Here is a 20,690-nt window from a genome sequence, read left to right on the forward strand (position 1 = left end):
ACCAATGAAAATAACTTTGATGGAAATTTAAAAACTAAATAAAAATTCTCAGTGCTTTTTTTTCAATTCGTGTTTTAAAAACATAATTTTAAAAACATTAAATAAAATAAAACATCATTTTCACCTTTGTTTTCTTACTCGTATTAAATATTCTTATTAGCTGCCTTAGAAGTATTTAATTACCTTTCTCGAGACAATCGAGTCACAACGATGCGTTTAAGTAAAACTAGTCATGCGCAATTCAGTTAATAAAATTAGCTCGCCGAACCCACCAATCACTGCTGTAATTTCCACAAACACGCACACTGATTGGCTAAAGCTGTTAGAAGGCGGGATCTTTGAACACAAATAGAGCTGTGCCTTGACATAGCCTTGTTATGTTAAGTTTTTGAATTTAGTCCACACATGACGGAAGTTGATATTTCGGGGTTAAAATAAAGGGATTTTATTATGCGAAATTTGTGGCTCTCGATCATTGTGTTTTAAGTTGTAGCTATGTCAACTAATACATTTAATGTAACAGTCCTATCTTTTGAAATGTTCAAAGGTAATTTAAAGGGGCGGTCCATTATTTTTGCATTTCCATTTACTTTTATTTTGAAAAATACTGACCGGATATTGTGAATCTCACGTGGTAACACTTTGCAGTGCCGCTAAATCAAGTTGCAAACAGGCGCTTGATGATATTTGAAATTAAGTGAAACGATGGCATTGTGCCCGATTTAATCATATGGCGTTTCTATTTTTACACATCTGCTATATGGGCAAAAAATAATTACGAGCTCTTCACCTGCGAAGTCAAATATTCGGAATAGCATTAGCTAGTTAGCCCGTGATTCTTCTTAGATGGCTAAGGAAGTTAGCTAACAGTTAGCCTTACAGCCGCGTCAGCTTGCCCGGGGGCAGCTCTTGTGTCGCGCATTTGAAAGCTTATCCGCCGACCTTTCGTCGTGAAGCCGGTTCTCAAACAAAACCTTTTTATCGCAGTTACAATTATGGCAACCCGAAATGTCTTTCCTTTTAAAATTATACAATTAACACTCTCCTAATCGGTAGTTTTTGGGCAACGCTACTCCTTTGTTTTGACAAAGAGGTACGAGCTGAGTTCAATATTTTTAACAGCAGTTTTTCCCTCTCGGGGTGGTGGGACACTTCGTTTGTTTTGTTTTTTTGTTTTATTTTGTTTTCTGAAATGGCTCCGCATAAGCAGAGCTCTTCGGGTGTAGGCAACCCGGTTGGTTTCGTCCCGGATGGAAAAGCCAATGGGTTTTACCACCCGCCGTCCTCCAATATGATGACTGCATCCAAGAAGCCCAACGTGCAACATGTTCAAGCCGACCACGAGTTGTTTCTGCAGGCCTTCGAGAGTGAGTTATGGCCTCAACAAAATTGTTTATTTAAAATACAGGTCTGTCTCAGAAAATTAGAATATTGTGATAAAGTTCTTTATCTTCTGTAATGCAATCACAAAAACAAAAATGTCATACATTCTGGATTCATTACAAATCAACTGAAATATATCAAGCCTTTTATTATTTTATCATCGCTGATTATGGCTTACATCTTAAGAAAACTCAAAAATCCTATCTCAAAATATTAGGATATCATGAAAAAGTAATTTTTGTTTTTTTAATTGCATTACAGAAGATAAAGAACTTTATCACAATAATCTAATTTTCCGAGACAGTCCTGTATATCCATTTCAGTTAATTACATTTAGTGACATACGTATACAGTGGGATGTGGGGTCTTAAAATCCATTTAAAGCTGCCGAGTTTTCCCAACAGAAACTGTTATCATTCCATACTTCGCTTCGTTATTTAAACACATTGTGTAATGTTTGCATGAACTGTTTGTGCGCGATTTCCAGTCAAAGCTTATTTAGGAAAAGAAAATATATCGGACACAGATGTTAATAATAGATGTAAATAATGCTCCCTCACACACGAGCACACGCACTTTCAAAAAGTGTATTCTTGTTGTCACAGTCAACTGTATGATCGCAATAAAAGTGCATTAGATAGTTTATGTTTTTGCTCAATCCAGTTCCAACACACAATTTGTTGAGGTATAAATGAGTAATGTATACGGTAATAAACTATTACAATTAAAATATCAAGCAAACTTGAAACTTGACAGTTTCTTCATTTAATCAAGTCATCTATCAACCAGTACTGTCACATTTTAAGATGTAAAGAAGAGTAAAACATAAAGGACGTTCTTAAAGCCCCCAAAACATATTAGACATTCTCAACACTTTTTCAGTGTCATCAGAGCTTCCTCATCGAGGAATGCTAATTTTAGACAATCAGAAAATCAATATTCAGACAAATTAAGAAAAATACATTTTTAACTAATAGTCATTTCTTATCATATTTTTTGTCATCTAATGTCATCTCCTCATTCTTGATTAAAAAAAAAAAGCATTATATTGATATTCAAATATATCTCATGCAAAGGGAACTGCTGGAAACTGAATTTTTGTTTCTGATTGAAAGGATCACATTTCCACCTCACAATTGTGGCATGCGATTTTTTTCACAAACACTTGGTTTAAAGTATATATTTCACATATCCCACTCAAAGGCCTGTTTCTTCAAAATGTGATTTCTAATATATTCAGATGAAACCAATACGATTGAGGAAACACCCACCTCCTGGCAACAAATCACTTAATCTTCGTAGAACTTTTAGTTGATTAATAAATGATTAATTTCATTATATGGCATGTATTTAGTGCCATGTTCACTGTCTTCACATGTTTAGTTTAGGACTGATCAAACCTGATGTCTTTTCAGAGCCAACACAAATCTACAGGTTCCTCCGCACAAGGAACCTGATCGCTGTGAGTGTACTTTTTCATTCATGTTGATCGATCTATCGCAATCATTTCAATCAAGATCATTTTTAGTAACACGAGACTCATTTGAGTAACATTGTAACACTGAGCTATCACTCCCCTTTTTAGCCTATATTCTTGCACAGGACACTGACCTACATGTCCCACAGAAACTCAAGGAATAATTGCAAAAGGTAAAGAAAAGCGCTGTATATTTTTCTGTGATTACATTTTTAATAAATAAAACAGCTATTTCTAAACTTATTAGTCACAAATCTGTGCTGTTTTGTCGAAAGGAAATTTCTCCTGATAGTAAATTTTCTCTGTTTTGGCTCATAGTCTGTATGTTGTCTTTAACAACGAATGTTAAATGACCTGCCTCCTAGAAAGCAACTATACTGTTATCTTGGGTGAAAGTTAGCAAATGCACTTGTTGCTGTTGGCGGGGTCTGGTTAAATGAGTTCAATATGCAGAACATCTCTTCTGTAATCTGAATAAATGATGTTTTGGGGGGGAGGAGGGGTTATTACTCACAAAATACACCACTTTAGATATAAAAGCAAACTGAATTATGCCTATGTACTTTTTGAATGCATGCCTCTGAGCTTAGTAATGATCTTAAAGGTAGTTGGTAGAAATTTTCTCTTGGTTCCTTTAAGTGCAGGCAGAAAACCAGGTGTTACGCAATTGCACTTTGGGCTGCATGTTTCAGTTATACTACTGATGTGATATGACTGAGCAGTACACAGAGGCATCATCCAGACACAACATATAAAATTAATAATTTAATTCAATTAATCATTGTGATGCTGTAGAGAGTCCTATTGACTTCAAACTTAATTTTATTAGCGTCTTAATTTTAATCTGATAGTTCAACATTAAACTTTTTGATTTTAGCTCTAATTTAGACACTACACTTATGATACATGAAGAGTGGCTTGCTCCCTTTATTCATACCGTGGAGTATAATTGGATTTGTGCACTATATCTAGTCATATATAATCTACAACCCCATATCTTTGGATATATTCTCAAGGGCCTTTTCTCTTAAACATGTTCAGGCTGGTCACTTATTTCTCCTAATCATAAAAAGGCAGACCTTTTCTCCCACTTGCTCAAAAGTAGTTTGGACTGTTTACTTTTCAGAACCAAAAGTGGTCTATAAGGTGTAAGTTTAACATGGTTGGGATGATTATGCTAACACGTTTGTTTGCATGTGAAGGAAAAACTCCAAGGTTGACAATCTGCTGTACAAAGTGGAAAAAATGAAGGGGGAACAGGAAACTCACAGGTAAACAATTGGTCCACCTTGCTGCTTTCTTTTGATTGTCAGGTCTCCATTGAAACGGCTTTCTTTACTGAATCTGAAGATTTGATATTTCAATGAATTATTTTTTTTACTTTATTAAGAATGTAAGAACATACTCGTTTGGGGAACCTGGTTGGATGATTATTTGTACAAGGCGATTGTTAACAGACTCCTTGGTGAGAGATACTCACTTAGCCAGAGTTAGTTGGTTGGAAGTTTGTATGAGAAAGGATAGAATACTTCAGATTGGGTTTCTTCCGTGATTTGCACTTGATGAATGATAAACTATCTTTTTTTTTTTTTTTTCTTTAATCAGATGTTTAATAAGAATCATTGTGCTGGAGTTGTGTTTGATAGAGCGTTCACCATGAGCTACCTTCGTACTAAAATTCATTCATAAATAGGTATTCTGTCATTGAAAAATACATCCTTGTTTTGTCAAAGTTACATTGCTGCAATACCAAGTTTCTAGATGATGTAAATGAACCCTTGTGTTTGGTGTTGGCAAAGGTCTTGGTGTGTTGTGTTAGAAGAGGAAAATGTGATGTTTATTAATAGTTTCTAAAAAAAAATTTGGGGGAAAAATTACATTTTTGGTCTTTTTGAACAGTGTAGCCTCTAATCTGCAACTCACCTTCAATGGCTTCTTTCATAAAACTGGTGAGTTAGCCTTTTACAACAGTCCCTCTCTATCTAATGTATTATTTAGGTACAGAATCTCTGCTAATGCAATGCCCCTTGTTATTGTTTTCAGGAAAGCCATCTCAGGATTGTGAGAATGAGCAAAACTTTGTATCTCTGGAAGTGCTGCTGGTTAAAGTCTGTCACAAGAAAAGGAAGGTGTGTGCACCCTGTACACATATAACAAATACGCTTTGTTTCATCACAGTTTCATCCGTAACATAAAGTTCAATTAGTAGACTGCAACGTTCCCGTGTCATGTCCAGGACGTGAGCTGTCCAATAAAGCAGGTGCCTACAGGGAAAAAGCAGGTTCCACTAAACCCAGACACAAACACTGGAGGTCAGGCCAAGCCAGGATCCTTCCCCTCCCTGCTGGTTCCCAGCAGTGAGTTTGAATCCAGTAACTCTCACATGGTCAAGTCCTACTCACTGCTCTTCAGAGTGTCAAGACCTGGATATCCCCACACACAGATCAACAGCCTGGCAAGTGGAGAAGGCCGCCACGCAAGAGGTAAGAAAGATCATCTGATCAACAAGGTGCTCTTGTTTGGATGCGAACGTCTTGAAAAGGTCACGGCGGATCTAAGGATGTCTAAAAGCTCAAGTATGTGCCTTGTTTGATAACCCGAAAGCACTAGCAGATTGCCACGAGCCCGCTGTAGCCCCGAAGTGGCCGAGCTTCTGTTAACCGGAGCATAGATTAGTTATCTAGAGAAGATGTATGCCACATTTTTTTTTGCACCCCGGGCGTATTTGAAAGTTGATTGTAATTCACGAGATTCAATCAGAGGAACTTTCAGCCCAAACCTACTGATGTGGTCATGTGCCCTTTATGATCCTTTTATGAATTATCTGGTAAAAAGCTCTGTGTCATGAGGAAGTTTTTTTCTATGCATCCTATATTGATACTTTCTGCTTTATTTTACATTATATGATAGAGTTTGTCATTTTCAGATTACACAGAGGAGGCGATCAACAGGAAGAGGAGGAACTCTTCACTCATAGAGGAGGAGGAAGCCACTTTTGTGGCTCAAATGATGGTCTTTGATAAAAACAGGTGATCACATGCCTTTTCACACAAACCTGTTGCTATAATAGCTTGAATATTAAGTGTATATTTCTTCGCAGATGTCTTCAGTTGTTAGATGGGGAATATGAGGTATCAATGCAACAGATTGAGGAATGTCCTGTCAACAACAAAAGAGCGACCTGGGAGACCATACTGGATGGAAAGGTGATTGTAATTGTATTTATAGCAGAATGGTTTGGCCTGAAATTAATCTCATGATATTATTTGAAGTGCGAACAGTGCCTGTATATCACAGTATTTCAGGTTTTCTCTAAAATACCATTATATAATCACCCAAAGCGTTTCACCTGTTACACATGCACCTCAGCCATTACTTTAGTTCTACCCTTTTTCTGAGGAGAGTTCTCGTTGCATGGATGTACTCTCAACACCAATTTAAATATGAATGTACGGCAGGTGAAGTACAAAATCTTGAATCAAATATCTTCCTTCTGAATGGTGCATAAGTAAAATACACACCCTGTGCCGCTCAGGATTTCACACCCATTCCAGTCTGACAAGAGAAATAAAAGAGTGAATAACCAAATGGGAAATCATCTGTATTGAAATAACTCCTGTGTACAGAGAGAAGAGAAGAAATCAGTGACAAGCAACTTTTTGTGCAATCTTAAACTAGCTTCTATCCAATAAAAGTAGTAATAACGCGAGTGAGATGCACACACACCAAAACAAACATGGCTAAATTAGCATTGCAACCATCAGTCAGTCATTTTTTTTTTATTATTTTGCAATTCAAAGGGCTTTGTCTGTAATTTTAATTAAATTATTGTCCTTAATTCATCCGCTGTTGTGCAACTCCGAGATTGTCTGCGTTTTTGAATCTCAACTTTGTCATTGTAATAATTTTTTGCAAGTCACCGCACAATAAATTCAAAAGGCGAGGTACAAAATGCAGCCCTGCTCAAATGACTTACCAATGTTGTGTAGTTCTGTGTTAGTGAGATAAGGCTAATGTTAGCTTTTTTAGTGACACAGGATAATTACAATAGATATTGGGACATTTTTCCCTACATTACCCGATGTGTACACAGGCTTTGCGGATTTTAAAGTTGTAACCTGTGAAATGAGTTTGAAAAAAGATTCTTCTGCGTGTCAGCTTGCTTAATAATCCATTTATAATCCATTTTTCCTACCAAGTGCTCTTAACTTGAAAACAAAAGCAACGCTACAACCTTTTATTTCATAATATAAGACTGGTGGAATTCGTACCACAGGACTTACCAGCTCAAGGTTTTTTAATCAGCCAAGTAAATATCCAATCTAGGCTTTTTTTGTAAAGCACTCTGTATTTTTTATCCTATTTATATTCTATCTGTCTTTAAAAAGCTACTTGAAATTTTAGCAGTACTTGGTTTGTTAAATGTAATATTTTAGATCATCTGGCAGCAACTGGAAAGGTTTTTGTGTCGGAAGTTGCCCGCTTCCACGCGATGCACGGATGTATTCTGTCATGTGCAGTCAAGTTTTTGTTGTTTTTTTGTTTTTTAGTGTGTGCCCCCATTGGAGAGTTTCTCTCAAGGCCCAACCCTTCACTTCACTCTTCGCTGGACTCATGCGACCTCGGATCACTCCACGGCGCCTGTCGCCAAACCTCTGGCTACCCGTAATTCCGACATCAACCTGGAGACAAGGCCTAGTACGCTGAGGACTCTGCACACAGTGGGTAAGCTGATGATGAATTCATTCAAATAAAACATAACACCACACTTTAGGGCTCATTTCAATAGTCTGAAATGAACATTTATGAAGCAAGGCTTTTAAAAACCTCCATAGACAAGCATGGCCTTACTAAGTTTTGTCAATTAAGCCGGCTGATTAATTGCATGTTAATTGCGAGACCGGCGAAAGCAAGCCGGTTCTAAGTATTAAAGAGAAAAAAAACGCTTGTTCTCGGCTCTCCATCTGTCTTGCTGCAGTTAAAGAATCCATGAACGTGGAAGTTCAAACCAGACGAGAACAGCTCTCATCAGAACATCGACAAAAATTGCGAATCTTCTACCAGGTACTTTTACAAACCTCCACCCACGAGTCAGGATTTGTACTTCTCACCTCTGTTCCCGCTAAGTCGCGCTTTTGCGCAATCGCACGCCGCTCCAGCGTTCTCCGCGCACAGCAAGTCTATGCTGCGCATGAAATAAAATCCAAGCTGAGCTGTAAAAAAGAAATGAAAATAAAATAAAAAAAGAATAAATAAATGTGTTTAATTTATTTACATTTCAGCTTTGTTGTGCGCAGAGTACGCCGGAGCGGTGCGCGATTGCGCAAACGCACAGCTTAGAGGAAACATAGCTTATCACAGGTTTGAAAAATCCTGTTCAATTCAAGCGGATCAGGTCAGTTTCACAGCTGACGAAATACACCGCCTTCAGACCGGGTGGAAATCACTGTTGGTATTCTCAAGTCAAGGACCGCTTTGTGTTAAAAAATCTTGCAAAGTTTCACATGCTTTTGAGTCGAGTGGTTCAGACTGGATTCTGATTTTGTGGCTGTGAGAATCCTTTATTTATTTATTGAAGACATAAATATCTCAAAAACCTCGATCGTAATTCTATTACTTTGAGGAGCGACAATTTTGAATAGTGAAGGTGAAAAGATGAACGTGCCACCGTCTACTTTTGTCAGCTGTTGGGGCTTTGAGAAAATTGATCTGTCCAAGGAATAAAATCCGTAACTCATTCTTCTGAAAAGGATACTGACATGATTTAGTGCAATAACTGACATATTGCTCTCAACTACTCAACAATATATCAGGACATTGATGCAGTTACATCAGTAACTTGTGCTGTTCAGACTGGCTGATGAAACAGTAGATGCTAATGACATTTTAGTTCCACTGGTTTTTACAAAAACATCCTAATGGTTAAGAAGTGAGTATAAGATAAGATAAATTTTATTGATGCCCATAGAGGATTTTTTTTTTTTTTTTTTTTTTTTGGCACAGCAGCTAACAGTTATAGTATCAATAAATATGAATAAAAATAGAGAGACAATCAGAAGATAGCAAAAGACATCCACGAATAAATACAGCAGAGAGAACAACAACAATAAGGATAAGAACAGAATGGAGGGGAAAAAAAAAGTCGTTATTTTCACAACTATCATTATTTTTATGATCGGCGAGCAAGTTCAATGTGTACTTTCATCCGTCAGAGATAGTGACACAACATCTTAGGAATGGAAGTAGGAGGGATAACACACAGCTCCAATAATGAGGATGGCAACTTCAGAATCAGCTTGATATCCACTGTTTTAAAAAAATATATAAATAGCGCTTTTGCATAATAATAACAACCCAGTATTAATATTGTACTGCTGTCTGCGTCTTTCTGTATAGTTTCAGTATAACAACAACACTCGGCAACAGACAGAGGCCAGAGATGACCTGCACTGTCCCTGGTGTACGCTTAACTGCAGGAAGCTTTACAGTCTGCTAAAACACCTTAAACTGTCTCATTCACGCTTCATCTTCAACTACGTGGTAAGATGTCGGCATTGGTCGCTGCAACAAAATACAAGATGTAGTAATTAATAGTATTGCAATCAGACAGTAATGTTGCATTAGATTTCTCGCCTGACTTGAACTGAAGAAATCTGAAAAAGCACGTTGATGGTCCATCTATCCGTCCATCGACAGTGTGAGACGACAAAAGGCGCTTTGAATTTTGAATTTCCTTTCAGTTCTGCTGCTTGTTTTTTTTTTTTTCTCTCCTTTATTTTACACATCAAAAGGATTTTCATATGCTGAGAAATCAAGTTTTGCATTCTGATCCTTTTGGCCGACGTCGTAGTCCGAACCTATCAGGGGCATAAGCTCCACGATAACATCGCTCCTATGCGTAAAGCCCTTCACCACTATGAGGGGATTTGCATATTCAACATGGAAAAACAGAAAAATTACCTTGTTGACTTTACTTAATCTTGTTATTTGAATTTTTTTTTTTTTTTTTACATTTTCTCGAGCTCTCGTCTCCTTCAGGTCTCCCCCAAAGCAGTCTGAAAGTGGTTTTGCTCATCCTGTTGTTTCCAAATATAAGAGGGACTTTATTAACCTAAACATAACTAGCATGAAGTCGACTGCCCCTAATTATGTAGGATTGTCATCTGCGCTTAACCAAATTGTAAAGAAAAACTGAATGTATATACAGTTACTTATCCACATTTTGTCATGTTATAAACACAAAATATATTTGATTGAAACTTTATATGAAAGACCAACACAGAGTGCCACGCAATTATGAAGTACAAAGAAAGTTGCACAATTAAAAAAGTGCGGCATGCAAAAATGTTTAGCCCCCTTTTCTCCGAGTGCACAACTGCAAATCTTCCAGGGCACGAACGTCCACCTTAACTTATCAGAGTAGAGTAGAGAGTAGCAAGAAGAAGGACGTAGTTAAAAGTAAACCATAAGAAATCCTGTTTGCAGTTTACCTGAAACCATTTGGGGGGGGACACTGTAAACAGAAGGTTTTAACTTGTAAAAAGATAAATAAATAAAATCATGTATTATTTTCTTTGCACTTCACAATTGTCGCCACTTTGCGTTTGTCTTCCACATAAAGATCCAACAAAATATATTATGTTTGTGGTCGTAACATGACAAAATGTGGAAAAGTCGATGGGGTATGCATACTTTAGCGAGCCATTATAGCATAGATCTGGAAAAGTGCAGGGGGAGGGAGAAATTCAAATCCAGCGGTTATTCATCTGGCAGTTTATCCTCTTTCCTAATGCTTATTATTCATCATGCGGTTGGAATTTGTCAGCATTTATTGTTTGACCCCTTTCTCTGTCAGTCGCTATTATAGGTATTGACACATTTTTTTATTTTTTAGGGGAGCCTTCCCAGGAACAACTTTAGGATTTGTAACAATTCCTCTCTGTGACTTTTGGCAGCCGCACCCCAAAGGAGCGAAGATCGAAGTGTCCATCAATGAGTGTTATGATGGTTCGTACGCAGGAAACCCTCAGGACATCCACAGCCAGCCGGGTTTTGCCTTCAGCAGGAACGGCCCCGTCAAGAGAGCTACCGTCACCCACATTCTTGTCTGCAGGTGACGAAGATTCATATCCCGCCTCCACCTCATTTATACCCTAACACGCCATTTTAAATATATGAGCTTCGACTCCCGAGCCCTGCTTTTCTTTTCAGGCCCAAGAGGACAAAACTGAGTCTGTCCGAGTATCTAGAGTCCGAGGACGGTGATCGGGAGCAGCAGCGGACCTACATCAGCGGACACAACCGCTTGTACTTCCACAGCGACAGCTGCATCCCATTGCGGGCACAAGAGATGGACGTGGACAGCGAGGACGAGAAGGACCCCGACTGGCTCAAAGAGAAGACCAGCAAGGTGAGGACGGCAGCTCGCTTTCATCGTATTCACCCTCCGTAAAATTTCAGTGTAGCTTTTAATGTTATAGTCGTATCAATACATCGTATGAACGCGATTGGCTTATTGTTTGATTAAGGGAAAAATTATCACTCAATTTATTTTGCAGAGTATTTTACAACGTTTGTTTGTTTTGTTTGTTTAGAGGTTTATTAGGACAGTGAACAGTCATGTACAGAGGAGGGATAGAGAATATATTGGTAGATGGATGCTGGAATTGCAGCTGCCAGGCAAGAGGTCTCGAGGAAGACCAAAGAGAAGATTTATGGATGTAGTGAGAGAGGATATGAAGTTAGTTGGTGTGAGAGAGGAGGATACAGAGAATAGGGTTAGATGGAGAGGGTTGATTCGCTGTGGCGACACCTGACGGGAAAAGCCGAAAGAAGAAGAAGAAGAAGACAAATACATAAAGCACAGAGGCAGAGATGTTTGTACCAGATTATAGCTCATAGCTAATTTCCATCTGTTAGTCCTGGACAATACAAATATAAAACTGTATAAAATAGACAATATACACTGCTCAAAAAAATAAAGGGAACACTTAAAAAACACATCCTAAATCTAAATGAATGAAATATTCTTATGAAATACTTTGCTCTTTACACAGTTGAATGTGCTGACAACAAAATCACACTAAAATGATCAATGGAAATCAATTGTATCAACCCATGGAGGTCTGGATTAAGAATCACACTCAAAATTAAAGTGTAAAAACAAACTCCAGGCTGATCCAACTTTGATGTAATGTCCTTAAAACAAGTCAAAATGAATCTGTGTTGCTTCCTGAGTGGACACTATGATTTCACACAAGTGTGATTGACTTGGAGTTACATTGTGTTGTTCAAGTGTTCCCTTTATTTTTTTGAGCAGTATATATAAAATATACAGATAGGCAATAAAATAACTATACAATATATAAACAGACAATAAAATATGTATTTTGCAAGTTAAAAGTGCTATTGTTGTGATAGTGTTACTTTGGTCATCTGGGCAAAATACTCAAAATACCCGTCTGGTATTGTTAGCGTGAGCATGTTTGGTGCTCCAGAATCCAATTTTTAACGGCCCGTGTAAAGGTGTGAAAATCAGTCACGTTCTTAAGATTGTCTGGAAGCCCATTCCATTCTTTTATGGCTTTACAGGAAAAGGCAGATTGTCAAAAGGCAGACTTTCTTTTAGGAACATTGCAGTCTCCTCTAGACACCGACCTCAGCACTCGACTTGTGAGTCGGGAGCGACGCTTGATGAAGGTCTTAAGAGGAGGTGGGGCGGCGTTATGGAAGATTTTGTGGATCGGGCAGATATCAGCGCAAAGGCGTTGAGAAATCGATTAAGGCGTCTTTTTGATTTCCTTTACTCTAATTGCCATTTTTGGTGCCGTCTCTCCGCGGGTTGAAAAGTAAAAGGACAATTCCAAGATTTTTTTTTTTTCCCCCATTTCTGTGCAGCGATCTTTATTTCTTAAGACCTCCGCTATGTTTTCTTCCCGTATAAATCCTCACCTCTCTGTCTCTGAACCGAAAGTTCCCGGTTCTGTTCCCGAGCCCCCCCTTGCCCGTCTGAGTGCGAGGCTACAGACACACGAAAATGATGTTTATATATTTCAACTTTTGTTAGAGAGCCGGCAGCGTTGTTGAATCCGATCACGCTCTTTGACTCTCCCGATGTTCACTCCAGCAAATCGAGGAGTTCACCGACGTCAACGAGGGGGAGAAGGAGATCATGAAGATGTGGAACCTTCACGTCATGAAGCACGGGTCTGTTTAAAACTCTTGGCGATGTCATTGGGGGGTTCACAAAGTAAGGGGCTTCGATACAGGGATGGTAAATTATGTTACTGTTTTCATTTTACCGTATTTTCACGACTATAAGGCGCGCATAAAAGTCTTAGATTTTCTTCAAAATGTGCGGCGCGCCCTATAGTGCAGTGCGTCCTGTGTGTGTTGTTGCTGTAAGGCGGACGTAGTAAAGAACATAATGTGAACGTTAAAAAGGGGAAGTGTGGGCGTCGATTGTATATAAAAGAACGGGTATGTGCGTTATGCAGAACATCGTTGTTTTAACAACCCTGAAAACATCGCCGTCAAACACATCCAGCTCAGCCACGTCACAAATATGGACGAGGCGCCGCTCACTTTCGAGTTACACGGTAGCGATGCGCACAAAGGGGCACGAAAAGTCCTCTTGGAGACCACGGTTTCACTAAGAGAGGAAGGGTGAGTTACGCCACAATTTGCGAATGTATTGTAGACGCTCGGGCTAACGTGTCCGCCGGCACTGTTTTTCGAGCTTTCGCAAAAAGCCGGCATCATTTCCGAGGAGCCGCGCGGCGCGGAAAGTGACTCCGACGGTGAAGAAAGTAAACCCGGCGTGTTTGACGGAGATTTAGCGCAGCTGTTCAAACCAGAAACAGAGGATGAGGACTTTGACGGGTTCGATTGATGACGATTACCGGTAAAAAATACGAACGCCAGACTCAGTTTTGCTCCCGCTCTCTTTTTAAATACGCACACTTGTATGCAGGTGTGTGTGTTGTTGTTGCAAGGCGGACGTAGTAGTGGACACCGTGAGAACGTTAAAGGGGGAAGTGTAGGCGTGGATTGTATATAAAACCTGCGCCTTATAATCAGGCGCGCCTTATGTGTGAGTTAAATACAGTAATGACACACATAATTGAGACTGCGCCTTTTAGTACGGTGCGCCTTATGGTCGTGAAAATACGGTATATGACTACATATTACCTATTTAGCCCAAATTAAAGAACGATTTACCGAAAAACGCTGTTTTCCTTTCGAGCGAGTGGTTCTGTTAGTTGTTGTCGTGCTTCGCCAGATTTGGATCTGTAGAAATCCAACGCCCTTGCGTAAGATCTGATCTGATCTCTAGAAAAGAAAAAAAAAACAAACATCTATTTTCTTTTCTCCACGCAGATTCATAGCCGATAACCAGATGAACGAGGCTTGCTTGCTGTTTGCGGAGCAGCACAGCACCCACATGATCCGGCACAACCTCTGCCGCAACTTCCTACTGCATCTGATCAGCATGCACGACTTTAACCTGGTCAGCACGCTCACCATCGACCGGGCCATGGCACGCCTCCGCCTTCTGCAGAACCAGGCCACGCAGAGTTACACATCCAGGGAGGCGGAAGAGGAGGAACACTGGGAGACGGCTCTCGATTCCGGGCCGGATCCCGATAGAGCCTTGTTTGATACTTGTAGCGCTAAAACCGGCGGTGGATCCCTGGAAAACGGGGACCAGCGAGGAGCCCCTTTAATAAACTGCTCCGTCGGCCTCTGATACCCGAAGTTTCGAGGGAAAACCTTTCACCGTATTGACCTGGAAGAGACGCTTCAGAGGATTTCACATTCGTGGGAAAGAAGGGCGTTTAGGAAACTTGGACTGGTTTTTGGATTTTCTTATTTCGCATCATAGATCCTTACAGCTCAGCTCCAAGCATCTTCACCTTCACTTTCTGTTCGGTTCCAATCCTCAGTCCGGGCTTGTCGGACTGAGGGGTGAAAAAAAAAAAAAATAAGACTGGATGGTTTCGATGTCGCTCATCGGATTCGGTTGTTTGACTGACGGATTCTTCTTTTTGTTAGCAGATGTCAGACTGCACTTTTGTCTTCCCCTGTGAAAACTGAGAAACGTCTTGCTCCACCAAAGGTCTTTTCTAGTTCCACTTCTCCCCGCCTGCATGATCCGATCCGGTCGTGGAAAACGGCGTCGACGTGGATCTCGATCGTCCGACCGCAAAGCATCCGACCCGCTTGGAAGCCTCTTCAGCCAGTCAGCTGAATTCAATCATCCAACAGAGTTTTAAGGATTATGTCCTCCGAATTATAATCTAGGTCCTGTTTTGTCCATAAATCTCCAACCTTTCTGTAGATGATATTTTAGTATAAACCGACCTCTTTCACTACAACGTCCCAAGTTTTTCCCCAAACCTCAGGTGAAGGGCAGTATTTTACAAGCTTGCTCTCTTTCTCAGGCAAATTGACTCAGCGACTTTTGACTTGCAGTTTTAATGACATTATAAACATTTATAGACGGCCTTCAACACAATAACTAGTGTCTGTTTTCTGAGTCACAGCGTCTGCGTCATGAGCCGCCGCACTTCCGATTTTTAACGCTGAGGTCACCCCGCAAAGTATGATGGAAAATCTTATTGTCCTTATTTATTTTAATCAAATGCTACTTTTTTTTATGATCTACTGCCACCAGGTGACGCGTGAGGCCTCCTGAAGGAAGATGCCTTGTTACTGCCCAGCGAAAGGAAATTCGAAGCGATTGCAATGCCGCTTTAACGAATAACTCATTACCTAAATGTCAAAAATATCACACGTGCAAAACGTTGAATAAGGAAGAACAGAAATAACAAATTCAGGGGATTTTTTTTTTTTTTTTTTTTTTTTTTGGTCAAGATAATTATATATCAACCCAATTTCCCCCCGTCAGTTTATTTATTTATTGATATACTGAGTTTTTTCCCCTGAGGTATCGCTGGGACGCCTGCCGATGTCCGATTTAGCCGATCAGCTGCATAATGACCTCCGAGCCCGATGATTTCATCATTGAGCGCACAGAGGTTTAATCTAGTTTAATTTATAACTTAATAATCACAACTCACAAAGAGCAACAATGCAAAAGTAAAAACGGACCCATTAATACCCAACTTCTCTATTCCTTTAAGTGAACAGAGACCTTACAATGACTGCCAGACATGATTTCTTTTCCAAACCAGACTTCCTCCAGGGCTGCTTTTTTTTTTTAAATCTGAGAATAAGATGCTATTAGAAAAAGTTCATCCACTTGTTTGGTTTGTTGCTTTTTAGACCAAAGCGAACCAACGTGTATCTCTGCAAATGAGGATGCTTAGTTTCTTGAGTATTGAGGGCATGGGTGAAGGGACTGTAAATACATAAAGGTCCAGATTAGTTTTTTGCTTTTAATTTTTTTTCCTCCCCTATTTCCATGAATTAATTGAATTGCTTAACCTGCACTTGGGGTCACAGTGGGGTTTCCATAAATATAGCAAACCAGACTTCATTCATACTGTACCAGGACTAGGCTTTAAAATTCCTTCCCCATGTTACGCCAAGTTCATGCATAGTAACCTTTATGTGATGCTCAGTAAAAAAAAAAATCAGAAAAATGCAAGCAGTTAAACATTCCAGGGTTGGATTCAACCGAACCAAAGCAAGGCATGAGATATGGTGAAATTAAAAGTAAGAAAAACGATGACACGAAACACACCAGCAAAAAAAGAAAAAAAAAAAAAAAAAAAGTGGTAAAGTGGTTGGAAAAACCGATAAAGTAGATTTTTTTTTTTTTTTTTTTTTTTGCAACAACCAGCAGGGGATGACTTTGCGGTTATAGACATTCTTAAGGGGAAAGTTTGTATTTCACATCATGTTTGCACACTAAGTTGCTTGTTTAAAGTCTGCGTCTGTGTTGCACAGAGGTCAATCACTAAAATGCGCTCTTTATTCAGAGCTGGAGAAAACACAGGGTATCTTTTAGATATGGTTGATCTTGCAGCCATGGCAACCATGTCTCATTCTAATTCAGGTATCAAGATGTCTCATTTTCCTAAAAATACAGGCAGCAGTGGCCCAGATTCAGAATTCAATTAACTATGAAAAGCCCGATTCGTTGATGCTTTTTGGGAAACGTCTCCCGCTATCTTTATTTTTCAGCTGGGTGTCGGTACATAAAATTCCAGGAGTGATGAATTACTTTGAACTCTTATGTGAAATAAGCACCGGTTGGATTTTCATCCTTTTTTTTTTTTTTAGTTTATAGGACAAAAGGGATGAATTTGCTGAGTTTTTTTTTTTTTTTTTTTTTCTGAGCCTTTTCTGCAGTTTTCATCCACGGCTGATATCTGACGCTTCAAATGCCATGAACTGTTTTCCCTCCCACGACTAAAATATACAGACTGCTGTACACGTGAACGGACCTTTAGATGTGACATCGCTGTTTCTCAAAAGCTTCAAGTTCTCTGAAGTTGCTGTGGCTTCATGCGTAGAAGAACTTTTGTCTGTCAGGATTTTCTCTCCAGACAACACCAGCAGAATTTTGCACAAGATGTTGACAGACTTTTCTTCATCATTGTCCAACCAGCTGGATGTTGTGAAACCTTTGAATTTGAATGGCTTTCTATTAAAATAACTTTTGCACCTTTGATGATCGAAACCTTTTTTTTTTTTTTTTTTTTTTTTGACCGTTTAAGCATATTTCTACATTCCAGTTTGAATTTTGAAGCTATGCTTAGTTTTGATTTTAATTTAAAAATCACAGAAAAATTAATCTCTAATACTTTTATCAGTGAACTGCAGTGCTGCCCTGAGCTTGGTGACTTTCAAATGTGCATTAGTGCGGATGTCAAAAAGACGCCTGTGAGTGTTTCCAGAGTTTAAAACTACTGATAGTAACGGCAATTTAAAAAAAATAAACACTCAACCTGAGAGAAAGATAATCATCAAAGTCCTTACATTTTGCGGTGTTGAAATTTTCCTCCTTGTGAAAGACTAAGTTGCAATAAATGGAGTTGCTCAGTTTATGAAATGAATGTTGATTTACTCAAATATACTCGTTTTCGCAGCTTATGCAGCAGCCAAAGAGAGGGGATCCAGCCGGCCGAGAGACAGTCCCATCTAACCTTATTCTCTGCATTCTCGTCCCTCAAACCAACTACCTTCATATCCTCTCTCACTACATCCATAAATCTTCTCTTTGGTCTTCCTCTAAACCAGACCTTGCGGGCCACATCCGGCCTGTTTTGCTTTTTTTTTTTTTTTTTATCCAGCCCGCCAAACTATTTTCTTTGAATATTTTCACAAGTATTTTCAATCAATATTGAACTTAGAAACACCTTTTTTTTTTTTTTTCCTTTTTGTTTAATTTTGTATGGATGATCACATACAGAATAATGTCGGGACATTTATGTGATCATGAATGATTTTTAAGTTGAAATAAAATGCCAAATTATTTCAAATATTTTAATTGCAATTTTCATCAGTTTACATGATAGCTAGTTGGCCCGCGCATAAAAATTAAGAAATGTGGCCCACCAGTCAAAATAAATTGCCCGCCCCTGCTCAAGACCTCCAATCCGGCATCCGTCTACCAATATACACTGCTCAAAAAAATAAAGGGAACACTTAAAAAACACATCCTAGATCTAAATGAATGAAATATTCTTATGAAATACTTTGCTCTTTACACAGTTGAATGTGCTGACAACAAAATCACACAAAAATGATCAATGGAAATCAATTGTATCAACCCATGGAGGTCTGGATTAGGAATCACACTCCAAATTTAAGTGTAAAAACAAACTCCAGGCTGATCCAACTTTGATGTAATGTCCTTAAAACAAGTCAAAATGAATCTGTGTTGCTTCCTGAGTGGACACTATGATTTCACACAAGTGTGATTGACTTGGAGTTACATTGTGTTGTTCAAGTGTTCCCTTTATTTTTTTGAGCAGTATATTTACTATCCCTCCTCTGTAAATGACCCAACCATCTCAGTCCGGCTTCTCTGACCTTCTCTCCAAAACATCTAACATGTGCTGTTCCTCTGATAGACTCATTCCTGATCCTATCCATCCTGGTCGCTCCCAAAGAGAACCTCAGCATCTGAAACGGCTTCTAGTCCACACAGCATCGCTGGTTTCACCACTGTCTTGTCCACCTTTCCTTTCATTCTGGCTGATAGTCTTCTATCTCCCAGACAATTTCTCCATCCATTCCGACCTGCTTGAACTCATCTGTTAAGAGTTTCCTCGCTAAATTCAAAGCTATATTATTTCGACTACTCACATGAAGACAGCAGGACGCGTGAGCACAAATGGCCTTCGCCCTTAAACAGGAATCTACCCGCGTGATCGTAAATTCAAATAAGCATAAAGGTGTCGCAGCTCAGTGGTAGAGCGCATGCATGAGGTCCTGGGTTCAATCCCCGCCACCTCCACTCGAAGTCGCTTTGGATGAAAGCGTCTGCCAAATGACTGCAAAGCAAATGGGAACCTACCCCCTGATGAGGAACCTACCCCCTGATGAGGAACCTACCCCCGCTGAATGTAAACAGGAATTACCCTCTCCCTGTATATGAACTTGTCAACACCACCAATACACTTTCACACAATATAAGGCCGAGCGAGGAGGAACTCGGTGGGATTCTCTGGATCAGTGGTTCTTAACCTGGGTTCGATCGAACCCCGGGGGTTCGGTGAGTCAGTCTCAGGGGTTCGGCGGAGGTCAAGACACACATTGGTGATGACATCACCGGCCGCAGGTGATCACGCTACATAGCTCGGCCTATCCGTGCTGCGGGGATTTTGGCGCGCTCAGTTGTAGTAACTTGTGACTGTCGTGACGGTACGTCATGTGATTTCTTTCTTCATATTTTAATCCCTTCATATTGATTATGTCGGGCAAAAAAAGAAAGCGGTCGGAAGAATACGTACGATACGGATTCACATGTATGACGGAACGCGATTGGAATCGATGTCCTAACTGCATGATTTGCAAAGACAAGATGAGCAATTCTAGTCCGGCACCGGCAAAACTAAGGGAAGGCTTCCTTCAGCTGCATGGAGATGGGAACTACAAGAACATAGCGCTTGCTGAATTCAAGGTGAAGGGAGCCAGATTCGATGAAAGGGCTACTCTGCCTGTTCTTTGTACCCATCAATGAAACGATCCTCCATCCAATAAAGAAGGGTTCGGTGAATGCGCATGTAAAACAGGTGGGGTTCAGTACCTCCAACAAGGTTAAGAACCACTGCTCTGGATGTTTCCTCCACAGAACGCGCTGAGTCTCCCCTTCTGCAGAGCTCAGAAATAGACGCTTATCTGTGTTATTTCTTATGATACCCTCAGTCTCCTCTTTACAGGCTTCAACTTAGACCAGCCTGAATTAGAATTACTCCCTCACACCGTCTCTTCACTCTGCTGGTCTGGACTTTTGACCCCAAGTACCTGAAATCCTCATTGCAAAGCTGGATAAAGATGAAGAAAAAAAACTGACTGTACTTCAAATTGCATGCGAGGTGACTCCGAATAAACATACCGGATGTAAGTGTGTTTATATATTCTCCATCGCTAATGTCACAATCTTAATTAAAACTACAATTCTTCAGATTTTTTTAATAAATATTTTGGTCCATTTTCTTGGGAGGTCCTAAAACCTAAGGTCTGTGATGTGATTAAAGAATGGAAAAAAAAAAAAAAAGAAAATGCAAAATCCACCTTAGATGGGGGTCCACAACGGTTGCTGACCTTTTTGTTTGTGTCATGGTTTCGCCAAGATTATGAGCAAATCTTCGTTGAAACGCAAAGTAAACCAGAGAACAAATAGCATAAATAA

The 20,690-nt window shown here is 39.6% G+C and overlaps 1 protein-coding gene across 1 annotated transcript; it reads left to right on the top strand.

Annotated features, from left to right (window-relative positions):
- Window positions 1-775: 775 nt before the first annotated feature.
- Window positions 776-17,230, top strand: LOC147230637 (polycomb protein suz12-B-like). Its single transcript, XM_086154082.1, has 16 exons — window positions 776-1,367; window positions 2,799-2,845; window positions 2,969-3,033; window positions 4,063-4,131; window positions 4,760-4,809; window positions 4,904-4,989; window positions 5,097-5,343; window positions 5,787-5,889; window positions 5,961-6,066; window positions 7,411-7,585; window positions 7,839-7,924; window positions 9,257-9,400; window positions 10,816-10,973; window positions 11,072-11,270; window positions 12,987-13,066; window positions 14,240-17,230. The coding sequence occupies exons 1-16, from the start codon at window positions 1,193-1,195 to the stop codon at window positions 14,607-14,609; spliced, it is 2,160 nt and encodes a 719-aa protein (XP_086010208.1). The 5' UTR covers window positions 776-1,192; the 3' UTR covers window positions 14,610-17,230.
- Window positions 17,231-20,690: the final 3,460 nt, after the last annotated feature.

The sequence above is a fragment of the Fistularia commersonii genome, chromosome 10, assembly GCF_037954325.1.
Source record: "Fistularia commersonii isolate RoL2024-O1a breed Wild chromosome 10, RoL_Fcom_v1.0, whole genome shotgun sequence".
Taxonomy (NCBI): domain Eukaryota; kingdom Metazoa; phylum Chordata; class Actinopteri; order Syngnathiformes; family Fistulariidae; genus Fistularia; species Fistularia commersonii.